The 20,288-nt window shown below is 40.7% G+C and overlaps 1 protein-coding gene across 3 annotated transcripts in view; it reads right to left on the minus strand.

Annotated features, from left to right (window-relative positions):
- Positions 1 to 20,288, minus strand: part of ULK2 (unc-51 like autophagy activating kinase 2) — a 124,230-nt gene that overhangs the window by 51,757 nt on the left and 52,185 nt on the right. For all 3 annotated transcript variants that reach the window (XR_008795380.1, XM_056136875.1, XM_056136874.1), the window contains exon 14: positions 11 to 71. Coding sequence is in view for 2 of the 3 variants with exons in the window: in XM_056136875.1 (XP_055992850.1) it covers positions 11 to 71 (61 nt within the window). In the remaining variant the exon portion in view is untranslated. The remainder of the gene's footprint in view (positions 1 to 10; positions 72 to 20,288) is intronic.

Raw genomic sequence — 20,288 nt, forward strand, 5'->3', positions numbered from 1 at the left:
ATAAACATACCCTCCATACACCAAAAACTCATTGGAAGCCCGTCTGCCAGCAGTCCCCATTGGCAAATCATCTACAGGAAAAAGAAAAGAATATTATCAGTTCTTTCAGACCACCTGCTCAGAAAAAATGGAATTTGTTTCCATATAAGTGATTGAAAACAATTTAGACACAATGTAAATTTACCATGTTGAAGCTGTGATTTTATCATGGTGTGTACAGAACAATGGACTTAGTTAGATTCACATGCTGCAATTTCTTCAAGCAAACTTCAGACCCTTTTCAAGGTAAAGGGGTCTTATTTACTTTATTTCACAATAGTTCTTCACCACAAACAAAAATCTTATCATGTTTCCTTTTTAATGTGCCACTTCCAAAGGGTGGTATGCATTAATCACAATTTTTCCATATACCCTTCATTTTTAGTAAATGACATGTCCGGTAAGTCATTTTAAGAAAAAAAAACACATATTCTACATTATAACAAAATGACTGTATAATAAAGTTGAGGTCCATCCACTGTTTGGTTACTCCCATCCTCACACACAGGCTTCTCCTGGACCCTGTGGAGGCTCTCAACGAGATATGACGGGAGCTGTGGGCTCTGAGACACAGCAGCACGAACCACAGGCCATTTTCTTTTATCCTCCTCATTGATCATAGCATGGCTCAAAATGATGTGCCCTGCTTTTGTACTTATATCCACTATCTGACTTTACCTTATGAGATTAAATGACTATAAAAGTTAGATATGTGTAGCTGCAAAATAGCAGTTTGATGAAATAATATTATTTTATTTTAAAATCATGGGGGTGGGGGGTGGAGAGATAGTTTAGTGGGTAAGGTACTAGCCTTGCACAGCTGATATGGTTTGATCCCCGCCATACCTTAAGGTTCCCTGGGCACTGCCAGAAATGATTCCCGAGCATCTCTGGGTGCCAAAATTTTAAAAAAAGAAAAAAAGAAAAATTATTGTGGTCAGGGAATATAACTCAACGGTACAGCATTGCTCGGCCTGTGTAAGGTTCTGTATTCAATCCCTATTCTCTCTCTCTCACACACACACACACACACACACACACACACACACACACACACACACACACAGAGTAATCATCCTCCTGCTAACTTATAAAAAAAAATCACAAATGTCTTTGAATGGCCCTAAATCTGAACAGAGAATGCATTTATTTTGGCAAACACTATATCCCTAACTCTGATGTAGCACACATTCCACTAATGAAAGAAGGTGATGCTGTCAGAGAATGTAAGCAGCATAAAAAAATATCTGGGTAAGAAAACAAAGACAAATGAATCAAGGAAGGAGTCTATTTTGAGGCAAAAATTGCCTTGATAGCATAATCTACCAGATGGAAATTCGTTCAAGAAACTTTAAAACTTTGATCAGTTATCCTAATAGCAAGATTGTCCTAGGACAAAAAGATCCACCCACCAATAGAGTTCTCCCGTCCTCTCGTTGTTCATGGATTTGCTTGAGCGGGCCCAATAACATCTTCACTGTGATACTTGTTACTGTGTTTGCCATATCGAATACGTCATGGGGAGCTTGCCAGGCTTTGCCGTGTGGGCGAGATACTCTTGGTAGCTGCCGGGCTCTCCGAGAGGGGTGGAGGAATTGAACCTGGGTCAGCCAAGTCGGCCGCATGCAAGGCAAATGCCCTACCGCTGTGCTATCGCTCCAGCCCCACCTATAGAGTATATTTTTAAATTTTATATAGTTTAGATAACATGATTAAAGCACTGTTTGTGATAATGATATAAAGTTACTGCAACGCAACCACCAAAGTGGTCCCCACCAATGTCCTTGAATTATTTCTAGTCCACCTTACAATCTGTTTTCTAATGCAAAGGGTTTGTCACTGTTAAATACTACTTCCTTATTTTGTTTCTACACATAGGTGGGATCATCAGGGGTTTGTCCTTCTCTTTGACTTACTTCACTTAACAGAACGCCTTCCAGTTCCATCCATGGTGCAGCGAACTGCATGACTCTATGTTTGGGTCTGAATCAGTGGTGCCACTTGGCACTGTGCTAAGATCACTCCTAGAGGTATGATCCCTCCAGGGGACCATATGGGGTGCAGAGGATTGAACTAGGGTTGGAATTACTTGCAAGGCAAGTGGCCTGCCAACTGTACCCATGGCTTCTCTGAACCCATGGCTTCACATTCTGATTATTTGATTATTATGCATATTATTTCATTGTACCAGTGAGGATGGCGGCACGGCGGGTGCAGGGACTAGCTCCTACTTCCAGACCCACCAGGGGTGGATGGCAGGGTGGTGGTGGGAGGGGCAAAGAGAGCTGGGGAGAAGGGGGTCGCATGGGGGGGGAAGGAAGGGACGGGCATTGGCATAGAAGTAAGTCACTGATGAGCACGAGGATCAGGTCAGGGTTGGGGATGCGGCTCATGTGGAGGACCCAGACAGGCCACTCTTGGTTCAGTCCCCCCCCCACAACCCCCTCTGTATTACCAGCTGCACATCACTAACAATTTAAAAAGAAAAGAAAGAAAAGAAAAGAAAAGAAAAGAAAAGAAAAGAAAAGAAAAGAAAAGAAAAGGGCCAGAGAAATAATAGAGCGGGTAGGTAAGGTGTTTGCCTTGCATGCGGCTGACCAGATTTGATCCCCAGCATTACATATGGAACTCCCAGCATGCCAGGAGTTATTCCTGAGTGCAGAGCCAGGAATAAACCCTGAGAATTGCCGGGTGTGTTCCAAAAAGCCAAAATTAATTAATTTATTTTATTTTTTTTATTAAAAAAATTTTTTTAATTTTTTTTGGGCTGGAGCGATAGCACAGTGGGTAGGGCATTTGTCTTGTATGCAGTCAGCCCAGGTTTGAGTCCTCTGTCCCTCTTGGAGAGCCCAGAAAGCTACTGAGAGTATCCCGCCTGCACAGCAGAGTCTGGCAAGCTCCCCGTGGCTTATTCGATATGCTAAAAACAGTAACAATTCTCACAATGGAAACATTACTGTTGCCCGCTCGAGCAAATCAATGAACAACGGGAGGACAGTGCTTCAGTGCTATTATTGCATTGTATTAAAATATCAGAACTTATTTATTCACTCATCTGTTGCTGGTCTTATGGTCACTTCCATACCCTGCCTATTGTACTGAGTGCTACAATGAACATAGGTGTGCATAAATATTTTTGTTAATGTTTTTGTGCTTTAAGGATACACACCAAGAAGTAGAATCACTGAGTCACATCCACTAATAGATTTCATAATTTTTTTGTAATCATTATTTTGACACCACAATTTTAATTTGAAAAAGAAAAGAAAGAGCAAAATATAAACTCACCAGAGCAAAAAGAATACAAAAGTCAACATTCAAAAACATCTGGGAGCTAAAAAACTGAGGCAAGTGATATTTGATATAAGAAACGAAACAGAATCCTTGCCAGTAGAAGGTAAGTCTATAAATCAATTCACATCACAGAATTCCAAAAGGCTGAGTAAATGTCTTTCAAAGTGGCCTTGAGGGCAAAAATAAAATGAGATTATTATTTTTTTTTAATTTTTATTAGTGAAACACCATGTGGTACAGTTGTAGACTTACAAATTTTTGTGCTTGGGTTTCAGTTATACAATGATCAAGTACCCAAAATGGGGTTATTTTAAAGTCATTTGGTAGACTGAGGAACTCAGTGGCAGAGTACAGGCTAAAGATACAGGCTATACCTTGAATATAAGAGACCCTACATTTGATCCCAAAACAATAACAAAAACTGTCAATTTGGAAGCAGTTAAAACAGTCCTATCCTTTCCCCAACCTTATCTAGTAAGGAATGTTCATTCCCCGGTACAGAAACAAATTAGATGTTGACACATCCAGCTTTTTATTATATAGAAAATAACAAAGGGTCATTGGACTGCAGAATAAATGAAAATAGAGAAATGATCGAAAAAGGGGGCGGGGGGCTGTTAGTAAGTGAAATCTTATGGAATGGCTTTTCTGCATTTTCCTGTTTAACTCTCCCACACAATACCAAGAATGCCATCTTTAGGCAGAAGACAGGCTTATTATTCTCTAGTGGATCTAATCAGTATACCAAGTTAGGAAGCAGTGCCTACACTTTACTCAACCAGAAGATTAGAAAGATAACACAATAAAAGCAGTTGTGCCTTAACTGAAAAGAGTCACCTGCAAAAAATTCTCAGACACCAGCACCTTTACTGTCATCCATGAATTGCAAGAAGCTCAACAGAGACAATTCTGAAAATTAAAAAATCAAAACAAAACAAAAAATTCCATGAAATCCAGAGGCATGTGTGTGAACACAAAAACAAGGAGTTACATCAAATACCCACAATAAATATGGGGGAATTTTTTCTTTTAAAAGCAAAGGGGAAATTAGCACTGTAGCACTGTCCTCCCGTTGTTTATCAATTTGCTCAAGCAGGCACCAGTAACGTCTCCATTGTGAGACTTGTTGTTACTATTTTTGGCATATTGAATACACCCCGGGGAGCTAGCCAGGCTCTGCCATGCAGGCGGAATACTCTCTCTAGCTTGCCCTCTCAGAGAGGACAGAGGAATCGCACTGGGGCTGGCTGTGTGCAAGGCAAACACCCTCCCCACTGTGCTATTGTTCCAACCTAACAGTGACAGCACAGCGAGTAGGGCAACTACCTTGTACGCGGCCAACCTGGGTTCGTTTCCCAGCAAAAAAAGAGAAAATTACAGGCTGATGAATATGGATGCGAAGATCCTCAACAAAATATTAGCAAATAGAATCCAACAACTTATCAAAAAGATCATACACCATGACCAAGTAGGATCCATCCTGGGGATGCAAGAATGGTTTAACATTCGGAAGTCATTCAACATAATCCACATATCAATAAAAGAAAAGATAAAAACCATATGATCATATCAATAGATGCAGAGAAAGCATTTGACAAGACCCAGTACCTGTTTATGATGAAAACTCTCATAAAAATGGGTACTGAAGGAACTTTTCTCAATATAGTCAAAGCCATCTACCACAAGCCCATAGCAAGCATTATCCTCAATGGGGAGAAACTAAGAACCTTCCCTCTAAGTTAAGGAACAAGACAAGGATGCCCACTCTCACCACTTCTATTCAATATAGTACTGGAAGTACTTGCAATAGTGGTTAGGCAAGAAAAAGATATTAAGGGCATCCAAATAGAAAAGGAAGAAATCAAGCTCTCACTATTGGCAGATGATATGATACTATATTTAGAGAACCCAAAAGCCTCTACCATGAAGCTCCTAGAAACAATAGACATGTATAATAAAGTTGTAGGCTATAAAACCAATACCCAAAAGTCCATGGCTTTCCTATACACAAATAATGAGAGAGAAGAAAGCAATATGAAAAAAGCAATCCCGTTCACAATCATGTCTCAGAAAATCAAGTACCTCTGAATCAGCTTAACTAAGGAGGTAAAGGACCTGTACAAAGTAAACTACAAAACACTACTTCAAGAAATAAAAGGGGAAACAGGGAAATGGAAAAACATTCCGTGCTCATGGACTGGGAGAATTAACATTGTTAAAATGGCAATACTCCCCAAAGCACCATACAGATTCAATGCAATCCCTATAAGGATACCCATGAAGTCATCAAAGAAATGGAGCAAACACTCCTGAAATTCATATGGAACAACAAACCCCCACCAATAGCTAAAGCGATTCTTAGGGAAAAGAAGATGGGAAGCATCACATTCCCTAACCTCAAACTCTACTACAAAGCAATAATAATTAAAACAGCATGGTATTATTGGATGGAAAAATGGCAGAGCCACAGACCAATGGAACAGGGTTGAATATCCTTCCACACACCCTCACACGTATTATCATCTAATCTTTGATAAGGGAGCAAGAAATGTTAAGTGGAGCAAGAAAAGCCTCTTTAACAAATGGTGCTGGCAAAACTGTACAGCTACATGCAAAAACATGGGCTCAAGACCTCTACCTAACACCATGTACAAAAGTCAGATCAAAATGGATTAAAGACCTCAACATCAGATCAGAATCCATAAGGTACATTGAAGAAAAGGTCAACAAAACCCTCCACGACATTGAAGCTAAAGGTATCTTCAAAGATGAAATGCCACTGACCAAGCAAGTGAAAATAGAGGTAAAAAAACCAGGACTATCCTAAACTAAGAAGCTTCTGAACCTCAAAAGAAACAGTGACCAGAATACAAAGATAGTCTACAGAATGGTAAAGGATATTCACCCAATACCCACTGGATGTTCAAAAGAAGTTAAGGCAATGTATTGGCTCAGCTATTTTTATGGCTGCTACAGGAGCCAGGACCCATGGCATTAGTTTTCAAAGGACTTCAAATGCACCACTCTATTTATGGCCCTCTCAAGGCTTCTATATGCTTCCAATTGTTTTTAAGGATGAACATTGTTCTCAGGAGGCTGTGACCAATTAAACTGGTTAAAGTAGAGAACAAAACTCAGAAAACTCATTCCAATACAACACATTGTGCATAAATATCTTCTAGGAAATGACAGCCGTCACAGACTGTTCCTGAGGAAATCCAAATATTTGCTTTTAATAATATTTACGAACATAATGTTCATCACGAAGTCCATTGAGTAGATTTTGTTTTGGCTATAAGATAATTAACATCAAATATTCACAGCCATTCAGAAGAAATATAGACAACCAGTAATAACAAACTTCTTTTGAACCTAAGTTGAAAAGTTAAGGGTTCTGGGAAATAATTTGGTGGAGTTCTTTAAAAACCTGGGTTTATAAGAAAACAACCAAAGCGAAATCGGTAGAGGGAATGAAATTATCATGTCCCTTGGATTGCCACAGTACAGTTGGCCAGATATGGACTTTTAAGCTATTGCCCAACTGGTGAACAGTTCAAAACTATTTTTGGTCATGTGGTCCCTTTGTAGTCAATTGGGTTGTTTGGCAGACAACAGCATAGTAAATATCTATTCACATGAATTGTACACATTCTGCACTTGTCCCTGTGCTTCCTCTGCTTGTCTATATTAATGATGGCATATCCACAGAGATGGATGGGTAAATTGTGGTTATAGGTCCATACCTGGATATTTATATACAGTAATTATGTACTTTGATTCCTTCTAGGAAACACTGATAGGAATAATCGAATTAAATCCATTTCTATGGGGATTTTTTTACTCCTTTTTCATATTTTCTCTAGTTGTAAAAATTAGTGATGCACATCATAAAGCCTATCTGTAATAAAACGCATCAGCTGGCCAAGGTTTTCATTGCTCACTCAATAATCCATTAATACAGCAATGCTGCCCAGGCATCTTTATAATACCAACTCAGAGGTAATTTTATTCAGCTAGACCAGCTGGTATTTAACAGCAGCTGCTGGAGATGCCACAAATATACTCAATAGCTGACATCTTTATTTGCAGTTTTTCAAGGGGAGAAGAGATTCTCCTGTGGTTACTTGTATTAAGCATTTAAAAGAAGATGTAAAGTATACAGGGGTCTCTACCTAAATGAGAAGGGGAAGGAATTAATGACAAAACAGGGGTGATAAATTCTGTCAGGAGGAGAGGTTTGTGAATGAAGTACATGTTCAAATGCCTAAGAAGGCACTGGCTCCAGGTGGGCTTCAGATCTATCCCCTAGTTGTATTTACACTCCTGAGCGGTATTAACAGAAGTAAAAATGTAGCCTACTCTCTAGCTGCCTAGATGCTTTCATTTCAGGGCATTGTGGTATCCTTTACTCTGAAAAAAAAAAAATAAAAAGATTGTGATTTTGTGCGAGTGGTCTGCCCCTCTGCCTGGGTCTGTCTTAGCCACTGCTTGCCATGTCTTTTTTTGTCATGGCTATGTTGTTGTTAACACCCCATTTTGATGCTTTTAATGAAAAAACTCATTGTCAATATGTGCTGTGTTATATAGCACAGCGGGTAGAGCATTTGCCTTGCACGCGGCCGGCCCAGGCAACCCGGGTTCGATTCCTCCGCTCCTCTAAGAGAGCCCTGCAAGCTACCGAGAGTATCTTGCCCACACAGCAAAGCCTGGCAAGCTACCCGTGACATATTCGATATGCCAAACACAGTAACAAGTCTCACAATGGAGATGTTACTGGGCCCGCTCAAGCAAATTGATGAACAACGGGAGGACAGTGCTACAGTGCAGTGCTACCCATTGGATAAGGGGTCAGTATCAAGGATATACAATGCACTGGTTGAACTCTACAAGAAGAAAACATCCAATCCCATCAGAAAATGGGGAGATGAAATGAACAGAAAGTTTTTCAAAGAGATCTGAATGACCAAAAGACACATGAGAAAATGCTCTTCATCACTGGTAGAGGGATGGGTGCTCGATCAGACTGAAATGTAATCATGAAAGTTTGTAAATCTGTAACTGTATCTCACGGTGATTCATTTGCTCCAGCGGGCCCAAGTAAAGTCTCCATTGGAGACTTTGTTGTTACTGTGTCTGGCATATTGAATAGTCATGGGGAGCTTGCCAGGCTCTGCCGTGCGGGCGAGATACTCTTGGTAGCTTGCCGGGCTCTCCGAGAGGGGCGGAAGAATCGAACTCGGGTCGGCCATGTTGGCTGCATGCAAGGCAAACGCCCTACCGCTAAGCTATGGCTTATTCTTCAAGTTCTTGTTCTCCCTTAAACACAAGCGAGACGCTTGCTTGTCTATGTCTCTGTAATAGATTTTTCCACTCCGTACAGCCCCAAGTTCTCCCTTGAACATGAGCTTCCCTTTTCTTAACTCTCACAATGAAGTAGTTTTGATTTAAAAAACTATCTTGCTCAGGGCCAGAACCATATCATAGCAGGGAAGGTGCATGCCTTGAATGCAGCAGATCTAGATTTGATCCCTGGCTCCCCTCTGATCCCCTGAGCACCACCAGGAGTGATCCCTGAGGCTAAGACAGGAGTAACCCCTGAGCACAGCAGGGTGTAACCCAGCCACTTCCCCCACACCACCCCCCAAAAAAAGTCTTGCTTCATACACACACAAAACAAACAAAAAACCTAGCTGCTTTCTGATCCTCTTAACAAGACCTTACCCCAGGAGGGATACCAGCTAACTAAGAGCTTAATCCACTATGGTATTATTACCGCCGACTGGCAAGAGAAATAACTCAATCTCTCTTCCTGTCATCCTGTCGACCTAAGATAGGAAGAAAAAAACTGTGACACACTCATAAAGGTGACAGGTCAAAGATACAGGCTAACAGACTGGGTCCTAATCAAAGGACATTATAAAAGAGAATAAAAGAAGTAGAGGCAGGCAAGGGGCACAGGGCAGTGATTGTGGCAGGAGGGAAACTGGGGATATTGGTGGTGGAAATGTACACTGGCGAAGGGATGGGTGTTAGAACATTATACGACTGAAACCCAATCATGAACAACTTTGGAACTATATATCTCACTGTGATTCAATTAAAAAAATTAAAAAGAATTCATTAAATGTAAAATAATGGCAATATTTTTATATTTGCTTATATAAATATGCATAAATACATATAAATGAATAAATAAATGGCAGTAATAGTACAATGGAAAGGAAAAAATTAAGACTTTTAAAGTTATTCAAACTATCCATGAAATAATAGCATAGCTATCTGAAAATCAATTAGAATTTATAAACATATACTGCCAACTGTAGGGAAACCACTAAAATGTTTTTTTTTAAATCATCAAATTTCATGACTTATCTTTTTAATTTTTATTAGTGAAACACCATGAGGTACAGTTGTAGATTTACAAATTTTTGTGCTTGGGTTTCAATTATACAATGATTAAGTACCCATCCCTCCACAAGTACCCATTTTCCACCACCAGAGATCCCAGTATCCCTCCCACCCCCTATCCCCCCAATCCCACCCTGCCTCTGTGGCAGGGCATTCCTCTCTGTTCTCTCTCTCTCTTATTGGGTGTTGTGGTTTGCAAAAGAGGCAATGGGTGACAATCATGTTTGGTCTATAGTCTACTTTCAGCATGCTACTCCCATCCTGGGCGGATCCTCCCAACACCCTTTATTTGGTGCTCCCTTCTCTATCTCAGCTCTCTTTTCCCCTAGCATGTGTGGCTGGAAAGAATATAATTGATATGCTAGGAAAAGAAATGGAATCATAATAAAATCTGCAATGAAATCCACAAAAGACAAAAAAGGAATGAAAGACAAAAATAAGAACAAAGGGGGCTGGAGTGATAGTACCACGGGGAGGGCATCAGCCTTGCGCAGAGCTGACTGGGGTTTGATGGTCGTGTGTCTCCAGGAGTAATCCTGCAGTGCAGAGCCAAGAGTAAGCCCTGAGCACCTCCAGGTGTGCACCCAAAAAACAAAACCAAAGAAAACAAAATACAAGGGCAATAAACAAGACAACAGTAATGAATGTTGGATAGTAAACTAACTACATTATCAGTCTGAATATCAATGATCTAAATATAAGATTAAAAGGAATTTCAGAGTGGGTTAATAAAATGATGTCTTTAGGAATCTCACCTTAAATATATACACAAAAGAATTAAAGGTAAATAGGTGGACAGAACATATTAATACTACTCAAAAGAAGATGGCCCAAAGGCCGGAGCTCACACTTTGCATGCAAAAATCCTGAGTAGGACCATGGCATAGCATTGTCCCTACCCCCAGCACCACAGGTGTGGTCCCTCCTCTCCTCCTCCCCCCACCCCCCGACACAGACACACACACACAAAAGCAAGGGTAGCTGCATTACCTTTGACAGAGAATACTTCAAAGGAGGGATTCTTTCTTAAAAAGGCATTACATAATAACAAATTATGTAATAGATAAACCTGATAAAATCAGTAAGGATATAGTTGAATTCAATAATACCATGAAGATGGGGCTGGAGCGATAGCACAGTGGGTAGGGCATTTGCCTTGCATGCAGCCAACCCGGGTTCGATTTCCAGCATCCCATATGGTCCCCTGAGCACCACCAGGAGTAATTCCTGAGTGCGGGGCCAGGAGTAACCCCTGTTGCAATGTCGGGTGCGACCCAAAAAGAAAAAAAAAAACCCACAATATATACATTTGCTTCTTCATCCAACAACAGAATACATATTTTTCTTGATGTCTTTTCTTGTTTATTTCCCACAAAAAATAATCACCAAAATAGGCTATATTCTGGGCCACAAACAATATCTTAACAACTTAAAAGATCAAAAATAATACATTGTTTGCATTCAGAACACAATGACTTAAATTATAAATCTGTAATAGAAAGATAACTGGAAAAATCCTAAAATACAAGAATCCTAAAACCACACTTCTATAGTAGTTTAAAGGAAAAAAATCTCAAGAGAAATGTAAAATATTCTGAAAAGGTAAAATTAAAACAACTTGCCAAAAATTGTGAGATGCAATGAGAAATGTGTTTCAAGAAAAACTTACAGCACTGAGTGTGTGTATGAGTGTGTGTACACATATATATGAAGCTCTAAACCCAATAATCAACGTTCCTACCTTAGAAACTAGAAAAGTAAATTAACCCCACAGTAAGCAGAATAAAAGAACTAAAGAGAAATAAAACTCCATTCTGGAGTCATCTGCACCCTCGTTCTGGATGCAGTTTCTCTTTCTTTACTTTATGAGGAACTCACTCGCTCCCTCTCCTTGCTCACCCCCTCTCCTTGCTCACTAAATAAAAAAACACTTACTTGAAAAATAAATGAGACAAAAATAAGAAAATTTAGAAACAGCAAATCGATAGGTGAAATCAATGAAACTGAAAACTGGTTCTTACAAGGGCTATGAAGGCTGGTACATGGTTGGAAGCTCTCCACAAGGGGAGGAAGGGGGAGGGGAGTCAAGATAGCGAAGGGAACACCACGACAGTGAGAGCTGGAAACGCTCACTCACTCACTGGACAAGAACTGAGTGCTGAAAGAAGGTAAAGTGATATACATGATAACCTTTCAGTATCTATACTGCAACTCATAATCCCCATAGTATAAACAAAAAGCTTCTTGTCAGATTAACTAGAAGAAAAAGAGAAAGGACACAAATTATTACTATCTAAGATGGTGATAAAACAGAAATTCCTATAGATTACAGTGAAGTTACAGCACAATAAAGAAAAAGTTATGAACAGTTCTAGCCCCACAAATTTAATAACCTAGACAAACTGGTATTCATTCTGTCAAAGGAACATCTGCCAAAATTCACACAAGAGGTAAACAATCCAAACAGGCCTGTATCTATTAAAGTTGAACCAATCATTAATAACAATCCAAATCAGAAAAGCCCCAGGCCCAGATGAGTTTTTAAGTGATATAACAGACATTTATAGATGAAGTTAAAGTCTGGGCTTGTTCACTTGCTTGCTTTTCAAGTCCCTGTTCACTCTTTAACAGGTTTTCCTCTCTTCCTCTCCCTTAACATCTAAGTGAATTTCTTTTAATAATACTATCCTGCTTCATATTATTTAGAAAAAAAGAAATTATAACAAACTCTGATCTAAAATCTTTCTCACAGAACAGAAGCACAGAGGGCCCTGGCATTGGCCGGGCAGAGTGCCCTCCTTGCAAGCATGAAGTGGGTCCTGTTCCTCATACTAACGGGGTTTTAGGGGCACTGCCATCTGTGACGCCCAGCGATAACGAAGTGTGTGTGAACACAATGAAAGAATGCAACCCCCAGTCATCACCAGCAGCAGGACGGGAAAAAGGAAAACCCAACACAAGCACAAGTATTCTAACTGACTCATCCTGTGAGGCCAAATCACTCAAATAAGAAAAACAGAGAAAGATAAAAACTGGAGATCAGTATCTTTCATAAACATAGATGTAAAACCTTCAGCCCCTTTTAATAAGGTAATAACCTTCCCATGAGAATATGCCTCAAGCAAAATATCTCCTTTCCTTTTCAGAAAAAAAAACAAGAACAAGAAGCCTCTCGTGTAGAGCCCCAATTTCTATTCTGTGGAAGTGAAATGCTCAGGATGCTGGAAAATCATCTTAAATCCTGCGCAGAGTTTGTTTTCTTTTTTTTTTTTCTGAAGTCGCACCTGGCAGTGCGGGGGGAATGAGTGGGCGGCTACTCACCGAGTGCTCCAGCCCTCTGAGCCATTTCCCTGGCTCCACAGACAGCGGTTCTGTATTGGCTGCTCCAGTGTCCTTCGTCAGCCTGGAGAAGGGGAAGGCTTTTGGAAGGGTGCTCCCTAAGATGGAAGCAGCACTTAAAGGAACCCTGAATCGAAAATGGGAAACCACACCAATAGATGCATTATGGATTAAAACACACACACACACACACACACACACACACTTTTATTTCAGGCAGGGGATGTAGTTCAGTAGTAAATACTTCTTGGGTTTGATCCTGCAATGTGACCACCTCTTCCAGAAAAAAGAAACCTTTAACAAAATATCAGCAAATTGAATCTAACAGTGTATTAAAAAAAACAATACACCGTAACAAATAGGATTTATCCCCACTATGCAAGGCTTGCTTCACTTTAGGAATTAATATAATTCATCACACAGACAAAAAATAAACTTACACGATGATACTAATACAAAAGCATTTGGCAAAATTCAAGGTGCAGGTGTGCAAGCACAAGCACAAGCACATGCGCACACACACACACACACAAAGACTAAAAGGGAACTTTTTCTTTTCTTTCTTTTTTTTTTTTTTTTGCTTTTTGGGTCACACCCAACAATGCTGCTCAGGGGTCACTCCTGGCTCTGCACTCAGGAATGATTCCTGGTGGTGCTGGAGGGACCATAAGGGACACCAGGGATTTGCATGCAAGGCAAACGGCCCTACCCGCTGTACTATCACTCCAGCCCGAAAGGGAACTTTTTCAATTTGATAACAAGTATCTTCTCAAAAATCTATAGCCTAGGCCCAGGTATATGACTCAGGAACAGACCATCAGCCCACACTACTCAGTGCAATCACCAGCACTGCCATTTGTGATCCTGTCGCCACAGTAAGTGTATCTACACACACTACAACTAAGTGTGCAAACTCCAACCAAGTCTGGGAAACCCAAGAATCACAACAACAAAAAGCTAAGACTAACATGACGTTTAAGCGGGATGCTGGAAGATCTCCCACCAAGATCAGTTAAAAGCAAGGATATCCTTTACAACATCATACCGGAAGCCCCTGCTAATGCAGTAAGACAAGAGAAGGAAATTAAAGGCATATAGATTGGCAAGAAAGATGAAAATGTCCTTGTTCACGAAAGGCATGACCATTTATGCTGACAAAGTTAATTCTGGAACGAATGACTTACTAAAACAAGGCTTCAGGATACAAGATTAAACACAAAAGCTACTTGCTTTCCTAAATATCAATAAGCAATTAGAATTTGAAATTATTAAAAATAAAACACCAATGCGTGGAGCAATAGTACAGCATGTTGGGTGTTTGTCTTTCACACAGCCAAGCCAGGTTTGATTCCCGGCATCCCATATGGTCCCCTGAGCACCGCCAGGAGTAATTCCTGAGTGCAGAGCCAAGAGTAACTCCTAAGCATTGCCAAGTGTGACCCAAAAAGCAAAACAAAAAAACAAAACAAAAACAAAAACAAAAACAAAGCAAAACAAAAAACAAACAAAAAACCATTTGCATTGGCACCCCACCCCCAGGTAAAAATTTAGGTGCCAATCTAACAAAATCACCTATAAGATTTATATCAGAAAACTATTAGAGGCTGGAGCAATAATACAATGGATACAGAGCTTGCCTTGTATATAGTTGACCCTGGTTTGATCCTTGACACCCCAAGGATGGTCCCCCAAGCCTGCCAGGAGTGATTCTGGGTGAATCAAAATTAAAGGAGGGCAAGTAGCACACCCAGATATCCGAGCAACATGACCAAGTGTCTGTATCCTTTGATCATCAACAGAAGCTGGGGGAGGGAGGGTTGAAAATTAAATTAAAAACTGATTGATATTAAAGCATTCTTCCCAAGGAAATGTATGAATAAAAAACAGCATATAAAAGATGCTTTATATCGGGCCACCAAAATAGCACAGGGTTAAGGAGCATGCTTTGCTTGCTGCCAAGCCTGGCTGAATCCTCGGTACCAACTGGACCCCTACCAATCACCAGGTGTCCTGGAAGTCCCAAGCATCACCAGGTGTGGCCCAAGTAATCCTCAGCACTGCAGGGTCTGAAGAGTACCAATTCCTCAAGCCTTTGCATTGAACCACTGGTTTGGTTTAGCTGAGAATCACCACAAAAGGTCCTTGGACCTCCTGAGGTCTACTTTAAAGGCCCTTGAGCCTCCTGCAAAACAATTTAGATGCTTTATGTGTTATGGAGCAAATGCAGATGAAAACTACTCTACTGGTAGGACTGCGAATTAGCACAATCACTTAGACAGTTTGGTGGGTTTCTTAATAAAATAAGCATGATCATACTATGCCATCTAGCAATTGTGCTCCATACTATTTACCTAAAGGAACAAAAATGGTTGGGTTCATTTTTTAGGGGAAGGGGGACTGGACTCCACAGTGGTATTTGATGTCCCCAGGGATGTAGCCAGCAGTGCAAGAGAAGCCATACAGTGCCAGGGATGGAACATGGCTGTATTTTAACATACGCCATAGTTTAAATCTGTCCATACAAAATCCTGCATTTGGATGTTTATTTGTAATTTCTTTCACTGTATCACGGTCATCCTATTGTTCATCGATGTCCTCGAGCAGGCCCCAGTAACGTCTCCTTCGTCCTAGACCTGAGATTTTAGAAAGTGCCATATTCGAGGCTCTTTCAGGGTCAGGAGAATGAGACCCACCATTGTTACTGGTTTTTGACATATTGAATACGCCACGAGGAGTCTGCCAGACTCTGCCGTGTGGTCAGGATACTTTCGGTGGCCTGCCAGGTCCTCCAGAATAAGAACTAGATAATAAGATGCCGCATGGTCGCATTTGCGGCTGTGCCTTCTGGGAAGTGGGTTTTATAGTCTCTGGGTCTTGGCGGTTGATGGGATTACACAGCGCCGGGGGCAGTTGGTGGGTGTAAAGCCTAGCTACTGGAAGATGGGGGATCTGGGTAGAGGAGGCCCAGTCCCAACCCAAGCAGGCTTGGAGATCTACGCCCCAGGTCCCGCACACCTGGGTTCCTCTGCCAGTTCCTTCATGCATGAAGCTCATCCGAACGTGTAGAGAGTGGTCTTAAGCATGGTTGTGGCTGGAACTGGAGGTCTTCAGCTGCCGGGGCTCTGCTCGGGGTGGGGAGGGAAACTCAACCCACCCTCCTCCAAGGGGCCCCACTAAGGACAACCAGGCGAGGAGGCAGGAGACTCTGTGCTGTTCTCTTCCAGGAGCTGGGTTTTATAGTATCTGGGTATTGGCAGTTGATGGGATTACATGGCGCTGGGGGCAGTTGGTGGGTGTAAAGCCTAGCTACTGGAAGATGGGGGATCTTCCACTCTCCACACGTTTGGATGAGCCTCACGCATGAAGGAACCGGCAGAGGAACCCAGGTGTGCGGGACCTGGGGCGTAGATCTCCAAGCCTGCTCGGATTGGGACTGGGCCTCCTCCACCCAGATCCCCCATCTTCCAGTAGCTAGGCTTTACACCCACTAACTGCCCCCGGTGCAGTGTAATCCCATCACCGGTCAAGACCCAGAAACTATAAAACCCAGCTCCTAGAAGAGAACAGCACAGAGTCTCCTGCCTCCACGCCTTGCTGTCCTCATCTGGGTCCCTTGGAGGAGGGTGGGTTGAGTTTCCCTCCCAACCCCAGCAAAGCCCCAGCAGCTGAAGACCTCTGGTTCCAGCCACAACCATGCTTAAGACCATTCTCTACACGTAATTTCTTTAACTTACAAAAAAAACAAAATAATGTCCTTCAGTTGGTGGGTAGATAAATTAACTGTGATGTGCCCAAACAAAATATTATTAGCACTTAAATATCAAACCACAAAAAGATATGGAGGAATCTTACTACTTAAATCTTAAATACATAATACATATTACATATTACTATGTGGAAAGAAGCCAAATTTAAAAGGCTACAAACTACATAATTCAAATCATACAACATTTTGGAAAAAGCAAAACTACAAAGACAATAAAATGATTAGCACATTTGTAGGAGTTAGCAGATACAGAGAAATACGAGAAAATAGAGAACTTTTAAGGCAGTGAAAATATTCTGCCTGATATCAATACTGTAAGGACACATATATATCATGATATATTTGTCCAAACCATAAAATGTACACCAAGAATGAATGTTAATGTAAACTATGAATTTTGGAAAATTATGAGATGTCAATATAGGCCCATCTTGGTTATAACTATTATATATACTTCTGGCAAGTGATATTGACAACTGGTTAGACTATACATGTGGAGTGGTAGGGAGCTATGAGAAATCTCTGTGCCTTCCTTTCAAATATACTATAAACCTAAAATTTCTCTAAAAAAATGAAACCTTTTAAAAATACATAGCTCAAGGCCAGAGCAATAGTATAGAAGGTAGGGCACATGACTTCACACAGCCAACCCAGGTTCAATCCCTGGCACACTCCACAGTACCTGAGCCAGCCAGGAGTGATCCCTAAGCTCAGAGACAGGAGTCAGCACTGCTGGGTATAGCCAAAAAACCAAATCAACAAACAAAAAAATGTAGCTCACTGGTAGAAAACTTGGCCTTGCATGTGTGAGGCTCTTGAGCTCAATTCCCAACATTGTGAAAAAAAATTTTCATTAGGTAGGGCCCTTGCCTTGCATACAGCTGACCTGGGTTCAATCCCTGGCATCTCAAATAGTCCTCCAAGGACCACCACATACTCCTAAATGCAGAGCCAAAAGTAACTCCTAAACTTCACCAAGTGTGGTTCAAACACCAAAAACAAAGCAGAACTATAGTAAGAGTAAAAATATCATTTATATCTATATTTTACAAAAATGCCAAGCCACCCCAGCTGGGGGAGCAACCCAGGACCCCCCGAACACAGGCAGCAAGGAGGAGAGCCATTGGGTCTCTCCCTAGCCGCCCCTAGGAGATTACACAGTTGGCGTGCCTGGGTGGGCACGAGCTACCAACTAAAGGTAAGAATAGCGTTCGGTGCACCCCCACTCTAGAAAGTGAGTGGGAGAAGAGGATTTTTTAGGGTGCTGAGAATTAGAATCCTAGCAGTAATCCCCCACTAAGATGGGGCAGATTCTGGGCCTTCCCAAGATCTTTCATAGTTTCTCGAGCCAGACTGAACAGGCCAAGCCATTTATGGATTTGACTCAGTATCTCTCCCGCGTAACAAGGGGACCCAGAACACTGCATTTCCAGAGACAAACTCTGGTGCTGCTTTAAAGTAGTTTATAAAATAAGTCCATAGTTCCCCGATGAACAGACTCTAGAAACCAAGATTTGGAAAAAGGTTAAGAAAAATGTCTATAAATCATCTAAGGAAGGGACTAAGATCCCCAAGGAATTCTGTGTTACATGGGAGATTGTTAATTCTATTCTTCTATTTTTGGAAAAGTGCAGTTGAGGAGGGGGCTGGAGTGATAACACAGCAGGTCGGGCATCTGCCTTGCATGCGGCCCATCTGGGTTCGATTCCTCCGCCCCTCTCAGAGAGCCTTGCAAGCTACTGAGAGTATCTTGCCCGCACAGCAAAGCCTGACAAGCTCCTCATGACGTATTCAATATGCCAAAAACAGTAACAACAAGTCTCACAATTTGTTGTGAGACGTTACTGGTGCCTGCTCGAGCAAATCGATGAACAACGGGAAGACAGTGCTACAGTGCTATTTTACAAAAATAAATTTTTAATAATTAAAAATGTGAATATGGTCAACTAGCAACTACTGCAAATATATCAAAGAGATGAAGTCTAAGAACTAATGGGGGGGGGGGGCGGATAGGAGAGGCAGTACTGAAAGTAATGAACACCTGGGAATAGGCAAAACAAAGACCAGAGAAGCAATTTTGAAAAAAATTTTGATAATATACAAGAACAAAAAATAAAGATGACAAATTAAACAAAATTATAAAGTCCATTATGCGAAAAGTATAAAAATGTACCAAAACATAATAAAGAAACCAAATTATTAAAGAACATAGAACATTCTTTTTTTTTTTGGTGGGGGGGAGGGTCACACCCAGTGATGCTCAGGAGTTACTCCTGACTGCACTCAGGAATTACCTCTGGTGGTGCTCAGGGGACCGTATGGGATGCCAAGGATTGAACCCGGGTCAGCCACATGCAAGGCAAATGTTCTACTTGCTGTACTATCACTCAGGTCCCAGAACATAAAAACATTCTTGAATAGACAATTTATTATTGTACAGATCTAGCTGTTTCTGATTAGGTCTTTTAGAATCAATACACTCTTATCTAAATCCCCAAATGATTATTTGTAGAATTTGTCCAATCACTTGTAACATGATTAAATAGGGGAGGCATTCAACAAGAATAGTCTAGTATTTTGTCTAATAAAGTACTGGATTTAGGGTGCTGCTAATGAATATGGAGTTTTTCTCCACCAAACCCCCAATTCCTTTCATACACACATACAAACACATGAGAATTAAAAAAAAATTTTTTGGTTTTGGTATTTTGGGTAGGATTTAAAAACTATTATAATTAGGAAAACAACCAATGGAATAAAATAGAGAAACTTGAACTAAACCCAATCCTTTATATAAGCCTAATATGACAAATCTGGAACTGTATGTCAGTGGAAAAAGAGCAAAATACCCAACAAACAATGAATGAATACAAAATATTGACATAAAATTATCATGGTGGATGGTGGATGACTTGAGAAATGATGTATTGTTTCCGATTTAAAATGCTCATAATTTTATACTTAATTACCTTTTTAACAAAATAAAACTTAATTTTGATGATTTTTAAAGTTTTTAACGTTAAGTATCCATTTCATCACACTAACTATAAACTGTCACCCACTACTGCCATGGTATTTATGTTTTCCCTTTCATAGTTAACAAATCCTGAAGTGTTTGGTCTGAGTATTGTGGCCACAGTCCTTCACATAACTAATATAGTACTTAGAATAAGCAGCTATTAAATAAGCACTTGACAAAAATTATATAGGCATTGAACACAAACTTCTCCAAGCATGAAGAAATACAAATTTCTTCTTCAACACTACTCACATGGGATCAACTTGCTACTGCTAAAATAACCAATTTCCAGTACATGTTTCATCTTTAAAAGGCCTGGTTCCCCAGCAATATCCATCTGGTCCTATCAACAATGCAAAAAGTAACCAATTTTCTACTCTTGTCACATTATTCCTTTACAACTAAGTAAGGATTCCTTCCTTC

The sequence above is a fragment of the Sorex fumeus genome, unplaced genomic scaffold (genome assembly GCF_029834395.1).
Source record: "Sorex fumeus unplaced genomic scaffold, SorFum_2.1 ptg000122l, whole genome shotgun sequence".
NCBI classification, from domain to species: Eukaryota; Metazoa; Chordata; class Mammalia; order Eulipotyphla; family Soricidae; genus Sorex; species Sorex fumeus.